Raw genomic sequence first — 17,575 nt, 5'->3', positions numbered from 1 at the left:
AAGAGCATCGAAAGGAGCTTTGTTGATTTGGCAACGAATGGAAATAGAAGGTGAGTCTAGACGAATCACATCAAAGGAAAGCTTTGATTCTTATAGCCATTCATTGCTTATAAATGGATACTAGCTCTTTCGTAGTCTTTTTAAGGAAAGCTTCCTCAGAAGGGTCCTCAACACAATATACAATAGCATTGATTCAAAGGTGTTTGAGCAAATCAAAGATCTCGGGAAGGCAAGTGAAGTTTGGGTGAGAGTAGAAGAAACATATGAGGGCACTTCAATGGTAAAAAGTGCCAAGCTCTACATGCTCAAAGACAAGCTATCGAACTTCAAGATGAAGGATGCTGAGTCCATTCCGGAGATGTTCTATAAGCTATAAGTCATCATCAATGATCTCAAGAGTTTGGGTGAGAAGGTGAAGGATGAGGACTTCTCTCACAAGTTCTTGATGTGTTTGCCAAATAGATTCAAGACATTGAGAACTATCATCTTTAGAGGTGGACTGAAGGATGTCACTCCAAATGAGGTGCTTGGTGATGTGATGATCAAAGACCAATACAATAGCGGTGGTGAAGAAATTGTGAAGGAGGAAGACATGAAGAAGAAGAGTGTGGCATTCAAGGCCGGTACTTCATCCTGCAAGAACAAAAGCAAGGGCAAGGCTAATAAGGAAGAATCAAGTGATGAAGAATGATCTCATGATGATAGTGATGACAAAGCACTAGCTATCTTTGTGCACAAGTTTGGTAAGATGATGAAGAAGAAAGGCTATAGTGCAAGGAAGAGAAGAGACCACTTCAAGAACAAGGAGTATGTGAGGTTGTGCTACAAGTGCGAGAGCCCCAATCATGTTATAGCGGATTGTCCCTATAATAGTGACAATGAGGATAATGAGAAGAAGAAGAACAAGAAAGAGAAGAAGGAGAAGAAAGAGAAGAAGATGACCTTGAAGAAAAACAAGATGGGTGGATCCTATGTTGTCACATGGGATGGTGATGCCTCCACCGATGATGATTCAAGTGACCATGACAAGGCATCCAAGAAGAAGGCACTAGCAAGCATTGCTATCAACAACAAGCTTTCACTATTTGACACTCCATCATGCTTCATGGCCAAGGGCTCCAAGGTAAAATATGATGAGAGTGAAAATGATGATAGTGAAAGTGAAAATGATAGTAGTGATAATGAATTCTCAAATAAACAACTAATGAACATGCTAGAACAAGCTGACTCAATAATTAACAAGAAGAGCAAGAAGTGCAAAGAATTGCAAAAGAAGCTTAGTGCTCTTGAGCAATCCTTTGATGAGATCAATGCTACTCATGAGAGGCTAGTGGAAGCCCATGAGAAGCTTGGCAAAGCTCGCACCAAGCTTGAAAAGGCTCACTCCTTGCTTCTTGAACCAGAACTGAAAAGGTTATTGTATCATGTGATGTGGGCATACCATGTGACATTATTGAAGATTAATTTTATGAACCTATTGTTGTTGCTCCCACTAACCCTTCTTGTAGCTCATCATCCACCACCGCTACCACTCTTACCTCTACTACTAGTGGTGGTTTCACTTGTGATGCCTCACTAATGGTTGAAATGAGACTCTCAAGAGAGAGGTGGATGAGCTCACTCACGCCCTAGGCAAGGACTATGGCGATGAGACCCGCTTGCTAAAGTGGTTGGGTAGCCAAAGGTTCTCTCTTAACAAAGAGAGATTGGGCTATACCCCCAAGAAAGGCAAGGCGGCCTTTGCTACTCCCAAAGCTAGCTTTGTGAAGAGCAATGGTTGGTTTTGCAATAGATGCAAGCAAGTAGGCAACTTAAAGCAATCTTGAATAAAGAACAAGAACAAGATCAATGCTAATGTATCCTCAATTAGATTTGATTCTTGTTACATGCTTGTTAAGGGTGTTGAAACATCCTCAATTTTCCTTGAAGGGAAAATCCACAGAATGAAATTTAATATGGTAAAACCAAGAACTGATTCCATCACATTATCATATTTCAGTCGATGTCACAGTCATACATCGTAAGATTACAAGAATACAAGATATTACATCACTGGGGAACACACCTATTATAGAGTTAATCTAGCGGAAGACTATCGGGTGAAGGCTCCTCCTTCATGGGCATCATCAGAGTTGGCGTAGTGCAGCATAGATTCCATCTCCGAACCAAACTTGAGCGTAGGCACGAGACCTCCTAATCCTTCTAAAGTCAGCATCTCTGAGAAGCAGGAAATCTGCACACCACTAGATGTGTGCAGGCCATGGTCAGCATCGATGAGCTTTAGTGGAAAAGATAAAACAAGGGATCTGGCGATCCTATAATTTGGCTATGGTTTGCATCCTTAGCGCATGCGAAGAGATAAATAATATAATAATTATCAAGTTTTAACACATTCCCTAAACCACGCACATCCACATCCATCCACCAACCCATCCATCCCAAACCATCTCCACACCACCACACCATATCTCGTCTCACACACTCGGGTCGACAGGCCAACTCCCTCTCAGCCTTGTCTCAACGGCCCGCAGCCCCCAAGGCTCATGACCAGAAAATACCCCAACCCTAGAGGGAGGAAAGAAGGACTCATCTCCTATCTAGTTTAAGCGAAACCCAGGAAAGGTCCATAGCCGACAAGTCGGCACATGTATCGATCGATCAACCAAACACTCTGTAGAGGTTTTACATACCCACAAGATTAGCCATCCTCAAAGCCATGTATCTCCTAGGTAGAATTCGGGTCGCTTGCTAGCCTAGAACGATGCCACCCCCACCTCTCAGCCCTGGAACATCACAAGTCTAGTCTGGGATGGCTGATACTGTGAGTCGTAGACAGAGCCGGGGCTCTATGGATGTCAAGAGCCGGGTCCACAAGGCCTCCTGAAGTCTTGAAAGGGTGTGGGGGAGAACCGCGCGCCCCGTACCTCCTTGCACACGTTCGCCTAGCAGTAGTGGCATTGTTCTACCAAGTAGTCCAACCGTCCCGCACCATATAGGGCGAGTGGGATGTAAGGATTCCCGGTGAGTCTGAGTACTAGTAAGTCCTTAGGGATTGACCAAGCTAGAATGTCTTCATCAGGGTTTCCATATTACGTGCCACCACATCACCTCCACCCATGGCTCCTCCCATCATAGGTTCACACCCAAGGCCACCTCCAATTACCATTTACCCACCATAGGTATTCCATTTCCAAGTGCCCAGGTAGCACCACATGGCAAGACTCGCCCTAGGCTCGTCGTTATTCTAGCTCGGTCGACACAACCCTCACTCTCCATGCACCCAAGACACACGCAGCACGCTCGCACACCACCAAGTCTGGCACCCATAGCCAAACCATTCCTAGGGGGTTCACCACCAGCATCACATCCCCAATATAATGTGAAGAGGAGTTAATAATAAGTATAGTGGTGTAATATGCAAGCAAGCAGGCAAGTAAGCATATATAAGCGAGCGAATGCGCAAAGCAGGGTGACGTGGTAGAGTAGGTTGCATCAGGGTAATAATGGCTCAGGTAGTAGCATGCATCAAAGTACTATCAAAGGAATAATTATAAAGCGCTAGTAGTTCTAGATATTATGCAATGTCTAATAGGATTCTCTAAAAGAGGATGCTGCCATGACACCTACGATATAGAGGTAGTAGTGGTACAATTCTCCATTTGTTGGTGTTCCATCAGCGGGGTCACCTCCTCTTGCGTTGACTCCATTCCGCAGTCCTTATCGTCATCCACGTTCTCTTGGTTCGATCATCGGCTACTCCACGAAGCGACATGCAAGGCAAGAGAGCACTCAACACTTGAAAAGACGATGAGACACAGGAAATCCAATAACGCCATCAAGACAATAAGAGATACACGGCTTAGCGCTCTCGGCGGTTGTCCGATTCCCTTGGGCCAAAGAAACACGAGTGGTGGTATGCTGAGCACAAGCTTAAGTCATGGCCAAGCCAGTATGGCTTTACGATAAATGGTTTAAGCCAGAGCTTATCTAAAGCAAACACCACGGCTCACGATCTTTCGATCCGGTGTCATTGAATTGATGGGGATTAGAAGTTGGGCCCCAAGAAAGAAGAATGACGGGGTTTGGATCTTATAGCCTTATCCCACAAGTCACAATTGGACATGAGTAGCATACAAGAATGATTTACACTATTGTGACTTGGCTCCAACGTACTTCGGCTCGTCCGCTATGGTAGAATGCGATAGCGCAAAGAGATTGGACAGCAACGGGTCCTCTCGATCCACATGACATAATAAAGTCGGGAACCAAGAAGAGAGTTGCTCAGCAAAACACAAGGAGTGGGGGTTAGCTAGGCACATCCATGTCATGTTCCCAGGCACATCTTTGGGAAAGATGGTTTTAGATGGCCGATTGGGTCGACACGCATGGGTCCGAGGTATGACATAAACCATTGCTTTGCTAACTAAAAAGAGATAGTCTGGTCTTTGATCCAATCGTCATGGACAAGGCGAGATCGAACAGAGCGGGCTAATAGGGCAATATCAGCAGAGAATGGAGGTCTACTCCTTCCAGCACACAGGCCACGACAGAAGACATTGCATCAGAAGGAGCGACTCACTAAAGAATACAAGTGCGCAAACCACCCATAGGGTACCCGACCTGGGTGCACTAGCACTAAGTCATCTCTCTGATTCATAACGGTGCAGTTGTCATCGCGAGAGTCGATGAAACACGATGGTCGAATGGGGTACCAACACACAAGGGCTTGGGCATGAAGAAGCAAATGAAAGAGAGAGGCATAGCTCCATGGTCATGGCAAGGCGAACTCGTGGCCACAAGCTATACCAACGAGTTGGCATCCATTGTTCCATGATTGTTATCTCCCAGGCCATCTCCCACAGGACTTGGTCATGGAGGGCTCAAAGCGTGCGGGTGATATCCGCATCGATATCGTTATCGATATCGAATCCATCGCGACCATGTCCTAGGGCCGAATGTAGAAGTTAACACTCATAGTATTATGAAGTCAACTAAAGAGCGAGGGGTCGAGTTACACTCAACATCACAGTCATGGTGAGACAGATCCCACGATCGTAACGTCCGAACGAGGTACGATCCCTCAGCCGGCTTGAAGGCTCGGCACACAGGCAACAACACCAACAACCAGCGATAAGAACCAAACATGACTGAAAGACGCAACAACTCGTCACGACTGCAGAGTAGCACATTCCATAGCTGGGTGATAGATGAATTCCTATATGGCAGACATATAGATGGGTTGTAAGAACGGAGCATAACGGAGATAACATATGCATACGGAAAGATAGAAGACGAGGGGTTTCTATGGTCTCGATAAGACATACGACTAGGGTTTATGGTCCAGAGGTTATGGCTCACAGTAGATGGGGTTATGATATCTCCTCAATGGCATGCACTTGCAAGGCAAGGTGACTGGAACATCGGAAAGAGTCCACTTGTCATCGGTATGATGCTAGGGATCACACGATTTCTCAACGGCTTGCCCTTGCTTAACGAGGCAGCTAGAATGTCAGGAATAGACTCAGTACCATGACGGCATGGTGCTAGGTCATGTGGTGCATACCAGGGCCTTGGCTGTGAGTTGTGCAATGTGACTACTTCAAAAGGCCTTTAGTGCGGGTCCCGGTAGATCTCGACGGCATGTTCTCATGACTCGAGGTAGCCGGAATTGTGGTGAAACATGGGCACAGGGTTCCACGGAGCCGTTAGTGCAACCAAAAAGGGAATCCTGCAGTCCATGATGTGGCGATCAATACCACGTGGTCCAATTACGGCTTCGGGGCTCACGATGAGGTCATGGTAACTCTTCGCCGTGGCATGGCTTGGCCACGACGGGGTTTATAGGTGACAAGTCCTTTCTAGCGTCTCCTATGCTGTGGATCTGTTTGGCTAAGTCTAGTCTCGTGCTAGTGAGTGTAGGCATGTCTAGGAGCGGTAGAGCTCCATCGCAATGTTAGAGACGGCAATCAAGGCTTGACTCATTCGGGCATGGTTCACGGTGGACGAGGCATGGCTTTAGAGAATGCTTCAATGGTAGTCGGCAACCACACCGGCATTCTTGGAACTCTGGTGGTTCGATTTGGCTTGGGTTAGTCACATGTGTGTGTGCTTATGTCTAAAGGCCGGAGGTGGCCTTGGTCTATGCATCCCATGGTTGGAACACCATGCCTGATAAGCAAAGTCGGCGTTGGAAAGAGGGGCTCGATGGTGGTTGTTGGACGGAGCTCGGCCATGGTTCACGAAAGATGCCACAAGGGGCCGGCTTCTTCCCTGCACATAGAGTTACGCGGCTCGAAGGCCGGTCATAGAAGATGACGATGGTCGACACCAGGAAGATGTTGCGGTCCATCAGCGAAGTGGTCAGTGGTGCATAGCGAGGAAGGGCTGCTATTGCTGTCCGGAGGCTTGGAGCACGCGCAGGGGCGTGCCTCCCGACAGGGATGAAGAGGTGCTCAGCGAGGTGGTGACCGCGGCAGCCGAGGATGGAGCTCACGGCTGGTGCTACTGCAGCTGGACATGGTGACCCTAGCCACCAGTTCTTGGCTCGGCATCATGGTGGAGGAGAGCCGGTGGCCGGTGATGGTCGACGGAGCGGCTGCAGCTGTCATCGGTGGCCGAAGGCGAGGCTTGGCAGGGCATGGTGGACACGACTTGGCTGGAGCTGCTTGCGGACGAAGAGACGGACGCACGGTGGAGCAGTCCCGACAGCGGAGTGGACCGGCGAGGGGCCACCGGCAGCAAGGACGACAGAGCCCGGCGTCGGCGGCGCGGTGCATCACGTTGAGTGCCTCCGCGGTGAGCTTGAAGCAGCAGTGCGCGGCACCGGTGGAGAGCGAGGTCATGGGCATGGTGACTCGACGTGGGCGTGGCAATGGTTGTGGAGAGCGGCGGCGCACTGGAGGAGGAAGAAGGGGATGGCGGCGGCTTGGAGGAAGAAGAAGAGGGGTGGCCGGTTGTGGCGTTTTTATAGGGCGAGCGGCTAGGGCTCTAGGCACTATGGATGGCGATCCTTGGCTTCCGTGTAGAGAAGGGGCACACGGCGCGCATCGAGCGGGGGTGCAGAGTGAGCCGAGGGCACGGGGCTTGATGTTGCGCGCACGCAAGCTCGTAGCGGGCGAGCGGCGGCGGCCTAGGAGTCGGGCCACGGCGCGCTCTGCCTAGGGTTCCGGAGGGGCGTGCGGCATGCCTTGGGCTAGCTGGGCAAGGAGAGGGGGGGTGAGAGGGGCAGCCGCAAGGGGGTAGCTAGGCCGATCTTGCTGGGCTGCTTGGCCATGCGCGCGCGAGCGGGCCGAAGGGTGGGAGCTGGGCCGGCCTGGTCTTGTTTTTGCTGCTGCTTTGCGTGGGCCAGAAGAGGATGGGGTGACGGGTTGGGCCTCCAGCTCAAGTGGGAGAGGCCGGCTAGGAGGTGAGGTGGTCATAGGCCGAGGAGGCGAGCTGGGGCGACTCTGTTGCTTGGGCTAGTTGGTCATGTGCTTGGGCCAGATTGGCTTTCCTATTTGCTAAATAAACCAAGGCTCCTATATTGTATACATGTGTTGCCATCTTGTACACCTCCTAGTGGGGTCCACTAGAGGTCAACTAGGGGTAGTGGGGTCCATGTCAAGGGTTGGCAATTCACGGGCATTGAGTTGATAAAGATAGTTGGTCGATTATAGAATTTAGGTCAAGGGTTCATGAGAGATTCTAGAAGGAGTCAAAAGGATTCGCTACGGACTTGTGCTCTCCAACACAAAACCCTAAACCATATAAGGAACTCTGGCAAGCTCCTACAAGCAACGCTATATGTATGCAACAATTTATTTATAAATCATTCTTTGTTTGATCTAGAATCTACATGCTTCACACATTGCAGGAAAATTTTTAAAAAGTTTGTATTTTTGGCTTCTCCAAAAACCCGGGTTGTTACAGTCCACCCTCCTTATAGGAATCTCGCCCTCGAGATTTAGGGGTTAGTGTCACTAGAGAAGAGGGGTCCTTGTTGTCAAGTCATATGCACCAATGCATTTGTTTTGTAGTTGGAGTTTTGAAGAGGAGCTTTTTGGAGAAAGTTGTTTGCATACAACGTTTTAAACGAAGAAACTTCATTTTTATAAAACAGGGAGAGATCTTTTAAAGGACCAAATTAGGGTTTGTCACAATTTTAATTTTTGCAAAGAGTTCTTTATGAAAATTTGAGAAAGGCTCTTTTTAAGTGGGTTTTAAATTGGTGGTGAAGACTTTTGAAACATTGTTCCAAATCATTTGTTTCATAGATTTCGTAAGCAAGAAGGGTACAACCTTAAGAATTTTGAAATCATTATAAAAATGCCTTTTTCAAGTAGGTTGTGCCCCATTTTGGTTTTAAGACTCAAGGGTTTCAAAAATAGTTGGAAATTTTGTTCTCATTTTGAAAAGTAACGCTTTTATATATTTTATTTAGTAATTCATCTGTAGTTTGATTTAATGGTAGGGTTTATTTGTACGAACTTCTTATATTAAGAATAGAGTAGATCTTTGATTTGGAATCAAATAAATACAAGCTTTTTAAAGGTATGGTGTAAAACAAAACTTTTGTCTTTTAGAAATGAGTTCACAACACCTTTGAAACAAGGTTGGTTTTCAATTTGCCTTCCTTAAAGCTTTTGAAATTTAAGGTAGGTTTGGAAAAGAGTCGAAATCACTTTCTTTTGGTAGCTTTAGAGGGTTTTAAAATGGTTTTCATTTAAGATGGAGTTGCTTTTGCAAACGGGAGAAGTTTTCAACAAATGAGAGAGCATTTTGAACATGCCTAGTTGAAAATTGAAGTCGATTTTGAAATGGACGGGTAAAGATATGACGTTTCGGCTTAATATGTCCAACCGGTGGTCAAGATCACTAGTCTAAACATATTATGGCCTTGATTTTTGCCTAGAGTCACACGTAGATAAGATACTTTTATATTCTTCACTCAAGCAATATAAACACAAGAAGCATAAGAAGCAAAAAGATCCAAGCACTCAAGCAGCATTACAACTCCTATATGCATAGTGTTGACTTAAGGCAACTCCTAAGCCTTTGAGTCTCACACATCTATCGATCTTGCGTGGGCGACAAAGGGAATCATTTCCTAGTGGTCAACTTTTCAGATCGGGGATAGTCAGTTAGTAGTAGAACTCAAGGTAGAGACGGGGAATCAAGTGTTAGTAGCTATGACTCCACTACAGATAGAATGTTTGGCTCCTACACTAGTGTTTGGTACTAAAGGTCTCATCCTAAGGTCAAGTATGACTCTGATACCAACTGAAACATCCTCAATTTTCCATGAAGGAAAAATCCATAGAATGAATTTTAATATGATAAAACCAAGAATTGATTCCATCACATTATCATATTTCAGTCAATGTCACAGTCATACATCATAAGATTATAAGAATACAAGATATTACATCACTGGGGAACACACCTATTATAGAGTTAATCTAGCGGAAGACTATCGGGTGAAGGCTCCTCCTTCACGGGCATCATTAGAGTTGGCGTAGTGCAGCATAGATTCCATCTCCGAACCAAACTTGAGCGTAGGCACGAGACTGTCTAATCCTTCTAAAGTTAGCATCTCTGAGAAGTAGGAAATCTGCACACCGCCAGATGTGTGTAGGTCATGGTCAGCACCGATGAGCTTTAGTGGAAAAGATAAAACAAGGGATCTGGCGATCCTATAATTTGGCTATGGTTTGCATCCTTAGCGCATGCGAAGAGATAAATAATATAATAATTATCAAGTTTTAACGCATTCCCTAAACCACACACATCCACATCCATCCACCAACCCATCCATCCCAAACCATCTCCACACCACCACACTATATCTTGTCTCACACACTCAGGTCAACAAGCCAACTCCCTCTCAGCCTTGTCTCAATGGCCCGCAGCCCCCAAGGCTCATGACCAGAAAATACCCCAACCCTAGAGGGAGGAAAGAAGGACTCATCTCCTATCTAGTTTAAGCGAAACCCAGGAAAGGTCCATAGCCAACAAGTCAGCACATGTATCGATCGATCAACCAAACACTCTGCAGAGGTTTTACATACCCACAAGATTAGCCATCCTCGGAGCCATGTATCTCCTAGGCAGAATTTTGGTCGCTTGCTAGCCTAGAATGATGCCACCCCACCTCTCAGCCCTCGAACATCCCAAGTCTAGTCTGGGATGGCTGATACTATGAGTCGTAGACAGAGCCGGGGCACTCCAGATGTCAAGAGCTGGGTCCACAAGGCCTCCTGAAGTCTTAGAAGGGTGTGGGGGAGAACCGTGCGCCCCGTACCTCCTTGCACATGTTCGCCTAGTAGTAGTGGCATTGTTCTACCAAGTAGTCTGACCGTCTTGCACCATATAGGGCGAGTGGGATGTAAGGATTCCCGGTGAGTCTGAGTACTAGTAAGTCTTTAGGGATTGACCAAGCCAGAATGTCTTCATCAGGGTTTCCATTTTACGTGCCACCACAGCACCTCCACCCTAGGCTCCTCCCATCACAGGTTCACACCCAAGGCCACCTCTAATTACCATTTACCCACCATAGGTATTCCATATCCAAGTGCCCAGGTAGCACCACATGGCAAGACTCGCCCTAGGCTCGTTGTTATTCCAGCTCGGTCGACACAACCCTCACTCTCCACACACCCAAGACACACACAACACGCTCGCACACCACCAAGTCCGGCACCCTTAGCCAAACCATTCCCAGGGGGGTTCACCACTAGCATCACAACTTGGGCTTAAGGCCCGACACAATACATGGCCAAGTTGGCCCAAATAGGTGACGCAGCACCTTGCCGTGGTCACACAGAATGATCCACGGACCTTCTGGAGCTAGGACTAGATCCAAAACGACGGCGTCGTCGTCCCCTTTCCAACGCATCCAAGAACGGCCCATTTCAATGTCGTATGAGGAAGTTATGACCGAAACAGTGACGACGTGTCTGCTGAATCCGAGGACGACATGGCAGCTGAGTTGGAAACGAATTGCAACTTGGGGAAGACCATGGCGTCGATGTGTCTAGCGTGGCGATGTCCTCATCATCCTCCCCTTCTCGAATTGGAGTCGTCCTCGACTCCATCTTGGCGATGTCCTCAGCATCCCCTCCTTGTAGAATTGGAGTCGTCCTCGACTCCATCCCATCATCAGCGAACTCCTGCAAAAGGTTAGTGACAGCAGGCAATGCACCAGACATAAAAGGTTGACAAAACATAGTATAACATGGTGCATCAGGATTATCACATAACTCAGCAGTAGCAGGAGTTGTAGCAAGAAAAGCACCTCCTTTTAACTTAATCCCATTATTTTTAGCAATGTCTGTTGGAGGTTTATTTTTAATCTCATTAGCATGTTTAATAATATCGGTAGGAGACAAAGGCAGCAATGTAATTTTCTTGTCCTTATGTATGATAGTGTATGTATTAGTTCTACCATGGTGTAAAGCATCATTATCAAATTCCCATGGGCGACCTAACAAAATGGAACAAGCTTGCATAGGGACAACATCAAAATCAGCAGTATCATGATAAGAGTCTGTGAAAAAGCTAATGCGTGCTGATTTAGTTACCTTAGTCTTACCACTATTATTGAACCATTGAAGTTTATATGGATACGAATGTTGTCGTGTGGTCAAGCCAAGCTTGTCAACCAAATCTGAACTCACCAAGTTGTTGCAACTCCCGCTATCAATGATAGTGAGAACACGACAACCCTGCACAATGAGATACATGTGGAACAAATTGTGGCGTTGGATCTTCATCTCTTCTTCATGACCCACACGTGTACTCAACACACGCTGCACAAGAAGGCTAGGGTAGTCCGCGGCAGCAGCCATAGAGTCAATGGTGATGGCCTCCTTGTCATGATCGCCCTCGGTGGGATCTGCATCAATGTTAGCAGCAAGGGCTAAATCATCTTCAACATCACTAGCACTTACATATCCATCCTCGGTAGCAATGAAAGCGCGACGACTGGGGCATTCCTTCATGACATGTCCCATGCCTTTGCATCGGTGGCAAATGATTTTAGAGCTGGACGAAGAGGAGCTAGTAGAAGCACCCGGAGTGCCACCTTTCTTCAGCTGTGGAAACTACACATTAGACAACTTACCCCGGAAGAAAATGGAGGTGTAGATGGCTGTGGTGCAACAGGAAGCTTGGGCGTCTCCGGCTCAGAACGCTGCTGAAAATTCCTCCCATTGTTAGACCTGAAAGGCTGGTGTTGTTTGCGTCCCTGTACTTCTCGTTCGGCCTTAATAGCAAGATGATACAATTGGGAAAAATTGCGCCATTCTTTGTAATCAAGTATGTTCTGTATATCATAGTTTAAACCACCAAAAAATCTAGCACTAGCATCATCATCATCTTCATTTATACCACAACGTGCTAAACCAATAAGCAATTCTTGATAGTATGCTTCTACTCCTTTATCACCTTGTTTTAAAGTTTGTAGTTTCAAACGTAAATCACGTTGGTAATAAGGAGGAACAAAACGAGATTTCATACGTTGCTTTAAAACATTCTAAGTTTGAGGCACAGCAGCAGCATTATTGGCATTGCAAAGATCACTCCACTAGAACAAAGCAAAATTAGTAAACTCACTAGTAGCAAGTCTAACTCTATGCTCAGCAGGAACATTATGAGAATCAAATTTTTGTTGAACAGCAAGCTCCCAATCTAAATATGCCTCTGGATCAATATTACCAGCAAAAGGTGGTAGACTAAATTTAATTTTAGCAAAAGGATCATTATTACCATGATTATTACCTGCCATACCGCGATGATTGAAGTTGAGGCGGCGACGGGCACCACCGTCAGCATACGCATCTTCATCACCAGCATCTTCATCATCAGCACGATAAGGTGGAGGGTGTTGCTCAAGCTGTTCAATGCGGGTGACCAGATTGTTCATGTTGCGCGTCAGCTCGGTCATAAGATTGCGTTGTTCAGTCATGAACGTTGCAAGCTCGCCCTTGGACACGCACTCATTGAAGTCCGTCGGAGTTCCTGCCATGATTAGAAGATAGAAAAAGACAACACCAAAGTATTATCCCTATCAACTAAAAGGAAACAAGTGGTGGTGGTGAAAGTGGAATGCAAAATCACAAGCGGCTTACCACCGTCTTGCCTGTATTCTTACCAACGCCAAACAGGAGCAAAACCAAAGTGGCGAAGCAATCTGTTGTTGAGCGTGTGTAACAGTTGCAAGATGAACCTGTGCTGACAAAAGAATATGTGGAGCTATGGGTAGGCACACAATATGACAGCAAGGATTAGCAATTAATGAGTGCAGAGTAGCGATTGTTCAATCTGGATCCAAAGTATAAATCACAGGTGCTGGCTAAGACGTGTCGAGACGTAGCGCAACAAGGTGAAAACAAAGGACGATCGAAAGAACTCACAGAACAAGCAAATAGCCCGGATTTCTCCTTTTTCCTGAATTTTTCCCGGATTTTTCCAAAAGACACTAGTAGGAAACAAACTTTTTTTTTACTATTTTTTTTATACTTTTCTCTGAACAAGGATCACAAAAGATGCAACCACAAAAATTGGCACCTACAACTGAGGTGGGATGTGGTCTACAGAAATTCAGCACGTTCTCTGAAAAGCGTGCAAAAACTTTCCCGAAATGCAACCACAATTTTTTTTCTATATTTTCCTGAATTTTTTTGGCAATTCTGATGAAACCAAACAGGGCGAAGCTGAGTTTGGGTCGGGTCCAAATGGTGTCAAGAAGCTGCACAAAAAATTTCAGATTTTTCTGATAAACGAGCGAAAAGTTATGAATGTTTTACCGAAGGTATCTCAAGGTATGTTTTCCGGGAGGCACAACACGGCGGCGGCAGTTAGGGCAAAGCGTCCCTAAACTCTAACACCGATCACAGCAGTAGGTATTCGCCTGATGATGTAAGGAGGGCTGCAATGCAGGCAAAATAAGAGCGGCTGGCAACCTATCTAGGGTTTGCGCAGCGGCGAGAAGTTACACAAGGCGGCTAGCGGGGCAAGTCGAGTAATGTGGTGGCTTTGACTTGTTGTTTGGGAACGGTGGATGGGATAGCGGCGGAAAACAAAATCACAGCAATGGGCGATTGAACTACGACCACGAACACAATCCTAAATAGCAATAAGACTCGACCATGGACACAAACTCAACAACACGAATCTGAAACGAAATTGCAAAGGCACAAAGGGCGATAGGACAGTGGAAATTGAAATATTTTTGGGCTTTTTGTGGACTCTAGGTAATGAACAAATATGAATCTAAGGCAAACGAGATTATACCTCACGGTAAACCTGAAAGCTCTGATACTAATTGATGAGTACAGGCCCAATCTTTCGAGAGGTAGCCGGTAAGTTCGATTTGTGGAGATCTCGACGTTGGCGATCCGGCTTCAAATCAGACACGATTCGAACCCTGCAACCGTTACACCACCGCTCCGTTGGTTATCAACCAAGCACAACTTGATTGACCTCGCCAAGAAGGCTTTTCCTGCAAGCGAATCGAAGAGCACAAGCAAGAAGGTAAAACACGCAATCTGAAATTGCAAATATGAATGACGCGAATATCAATAGAGGGTTCAAGAACTCGGTTCCAAAGGACTAATCGACACAGTGGAGGAGATCAAGAACGGGGGCCCTGGATCACTGTAAAAGGATTTGTCACCACAGTTACAATGAACGATTCAGTTTCTCGAAGGAAAACTAAACTCTAAACAAAACCCAATTGTGTAGCAGCGGTGGCAGCTGTGTTTATAGTCTAAGACTCGACCTAGGGTTGGGGACGGCCAGGGGTTGGGCGCCCACAACTTGGGCTTAAGGCCCGCCACGATACATGGCCAAGTTGGCCCAAATAGGTGACGCAGCACCTTGCCGTGGTCACACAGAATGATCCACGGACCTTCTGGAGCTGGGACCAGATCCAAAACAATGGCGTCGTCGTCCCCTTTCCAACGCATCCAAGAACGGCCCGTTTCGATGTCGTATGAGGAAGTTATGACCGAAACAGTGACGACGTGTCTGCTAAATCCGAGGACGACATGGCAGCTGAGTTGGAAACGAATTGCAACTTGGGGAAGACCATGGCGTCGATGTGTCCAGCGTGGCGATGTCCTCATCAACAGCTAGGGTTTGGTGGCGTTGCATTGGCTCAGCGAGGTGGCTATAGCTTAGAATGGGATAGGGAAGTAGCGCGACACTGCTTGGTATTTATGAGGCCAGCTACTTGAGGCGCAAGGCAACGACACGGGGCGGGGGCAGCACAGACTCCTGGCGGCAGCGGTAGTGGACTTCGAGCCAAGTACGAGCGAGATGAGGGGGATAGAGCTGATAGGGATGGCCCACCTATCGGCAACTGCATGTGAGTGAGGGGGAAAACGTCGCAGCACTAGGTCGACTGGACCGGGGCGTGTGGCTAGGCTGAAGAAGAGGAGGAGAGAGTCGATGCGGCGCTGGGCTATGGAAGCGAGAAGCAGAGCTAGGCCGAGCGCACGGAGGAATAGAGGCAGGCCGAGGGAAAGGAAGCAGGCCACGCGGGAAAAGAAAAGGATGGGGAGGAGCAGTGGGCCGGCTTGGGCTGCCAGCGGAAAGAGAGGGAGAGCAAAGAGTTTCTATTTTTCCTTTTCCATTTCTTTTTCAAAACCAATTTCGATCATGTTCAAATATTATTTCCAATATACTTTTCAATTCAAATAAAAATGAGAAATTTTGGTAGGTTCTCCAAAAATAAATTTTACACCTTTTTAAATTCTTTTATTTTCTAATTCTCTTTTCTTTCTTTCCTTTTACTTCAAAGCCGTTTTTAATTTCATTTGTAAAAGCAATTTAAACCATTTTCAATTTTCAATCAAAACCACTCCACCCAAATAAATCAAATGCAAGGGCATGTATGGTAAAACATGTTGCTACCTTATGATGAATTTTAATTTAACAAAAAGTTTTATTTCCTACATTGTCATGAGCACAAAATTAAAAAATAAACCATTTTAAACTTATTTTCAAAAGAGGCAAATTTTGGGGTGTTACAATAGACATCTTGCATCTTTAAAAAGAAGCTGGAGCATTATATAGTCCAAAAGACATTCTATGATAAGCATAAGTTCCATATGGACATGTAAAGGTGGTTTTGCTTTGGTCATCAGGATGAATCAGAATATGGTGATAACCTAAATACCCATCAAGGAAACAGAAAAAGAGTGATTGGCTAGTCACTTCAACATTTCATCAACGAAGGGCAATGGAAAATGATCTTTCTTTGTTGCCTTGTTAAGTTTTCGGTAATCAATGCACATCTGACATCTTGTGATGGTTCTTTGGGGATTAGTTCATTCTTTTCATTCTTAACAACAGTCATGCCTCCCTTTTTAGACACAAGTTGAACAGGGCTTACCAACTCACTGTATGGAACTAGATAGATGATCCCAACATATAGGAGTTTCAAAACCTCTTTCTTAACAACCTCTCTCAATGCATTATTAAGCCTACGTTGTGTCTCCCTCGAAGGTGTAGAATCTGGGTCTATTGGGATGAGATGGGTGCAAAGAGCAGGGCTGATTCCCTTAAGGTCTTGGAGTGAGTAGCCAAAAGCAGAGCGATGCTTCTCTAAGATAGTTAGCAAGCGAAGGGTTTCTTCCTAAGAAAGTTTATCACTTATGATCATAGGAGAGTCCTGATCATTATTAATAAAAGCATATCTAAGACCAGACGGTAGGGGTTTAAGCTCAATGGCGGGCTTAGGTGTTTCCAACAACTCATTTAAGGGTTCTCGGTCTATGGGATTTTTGTCTTCCTCTTCGATGAAGAACTAGACATCATCTTCAAGGTTGGGTTCAATCAAAATATCAAGAGATGCAACCTTAACCTCTTCCATTAGGAATTGCTCGGGAATTGGTTCATTCTCAACATTTAGAGAATGAGTGATGGGTACAGAGAATTTAAAGTTTTTCCTGAGGCTAATTTTCAATTTCCTTTTTTGTCCTTCTTGGATAAGTCTTTCAATTGGTTGTCCTATCAATAGGTCGAACTCCATGATATCAAAGATATCAAAGCTCAAATGAACCACAGTTTCTTTTGTCGAGATAGGGAGGACATAAAGTATCCCCAAACTTAGGAGAATATGTCCTAAAAGACTGTTCAACAACTTTGTTGTTGGTGTTAATGGCATGTGTTTCAATAAATCATGAGCAACAGATGTAGATATGATATTAACACCCACAACTAGATTATAATGAGCATCGAAAGGAGCTTTGTTGATTTGGCAATGAATGGAAATAGAAGGTGAGTCTAGATGAATCACATCAAAGGAAAGCTTTGATTCTTCTAGCCATTCATTGCTTATAATGGATACTAGCTCTTTCATAGTCTTTTTAAGGAAAGCTTCCTCAGAAGGGTCCTCAACACAATATACAATAGCATTGATTCAAAGGTGTTTGAGCAAATCAAAGATCTCAAGAAGGCAAGTGAAGTTTGGGTGAGAGTAGAAGAAACATATCAGGGCACTTCAATGGTAAAAAGTGTCAAGCTCTACATGCTCAAAGACAAGCTATCAAACTTCAAGATGAAGGATGATGAGTCCATTCTAGAGATGTTC

General features: G+C 45.7%; 1 protein-coding gene across 1 annotated transcript; it reads left to right on the top strand.

Annotated features, from left to right (window-relative positions):
* The first annotated feature begins 748 nt into the window (after positions 1-748).
* LOC136479889 (uncharacterized) lies at positions 749-1,464 on the top strand. Its single transcript, XM_066477607.1, has 2 exons — positions 749-1,254; positions 1,404-1,464. Exons 1-2 carry the CDS (start codon positions 749-751, stop codon positions 1,462-1,464), a joined length of 567 nt encoding a protein of 188 aa, XP_066333704.1.
* The last annotated feature ends 16,111 nt before the right edge of the window (positions 1,465-17,575 follow it).

Source organism: Miscanthus floridulus, chromosome 9 (assembly GCF_019320115.1).
Source record: "Miscanthus floridulus cultivar M001 chromosome 9, ASM1932011v1, whole genome shotgun sequence".
Taxonomy (NCBI): domain Eukaryota; kingdom Viridiplantae; phylum Streptophyta; class Magnoliopsida; order Poales; family Poaceae; genus Miscanthus; species Miscanthus floridulus.
This window is presented reverse-complemented; position numbering and strand designations above follow the sequence as displayed.

Excerpts from the sequence above, each read along its gene's own strand:
- LOC136479889 (XM_066477607.1), top strand. The coding sequence starts at position 749 with ATGATGAAGAAGAAAGGCTATAGTGCAAGGAAGAGAAGAGACCACTTC. Across the intron at positions 1,255-1,403 it reads ATTAACAAGAAGAGCAAGAA|AACTGAAAAGGTTATTGTAT; the intron begins GTGCAAAGAATT and ends TTCTTGAACCAG.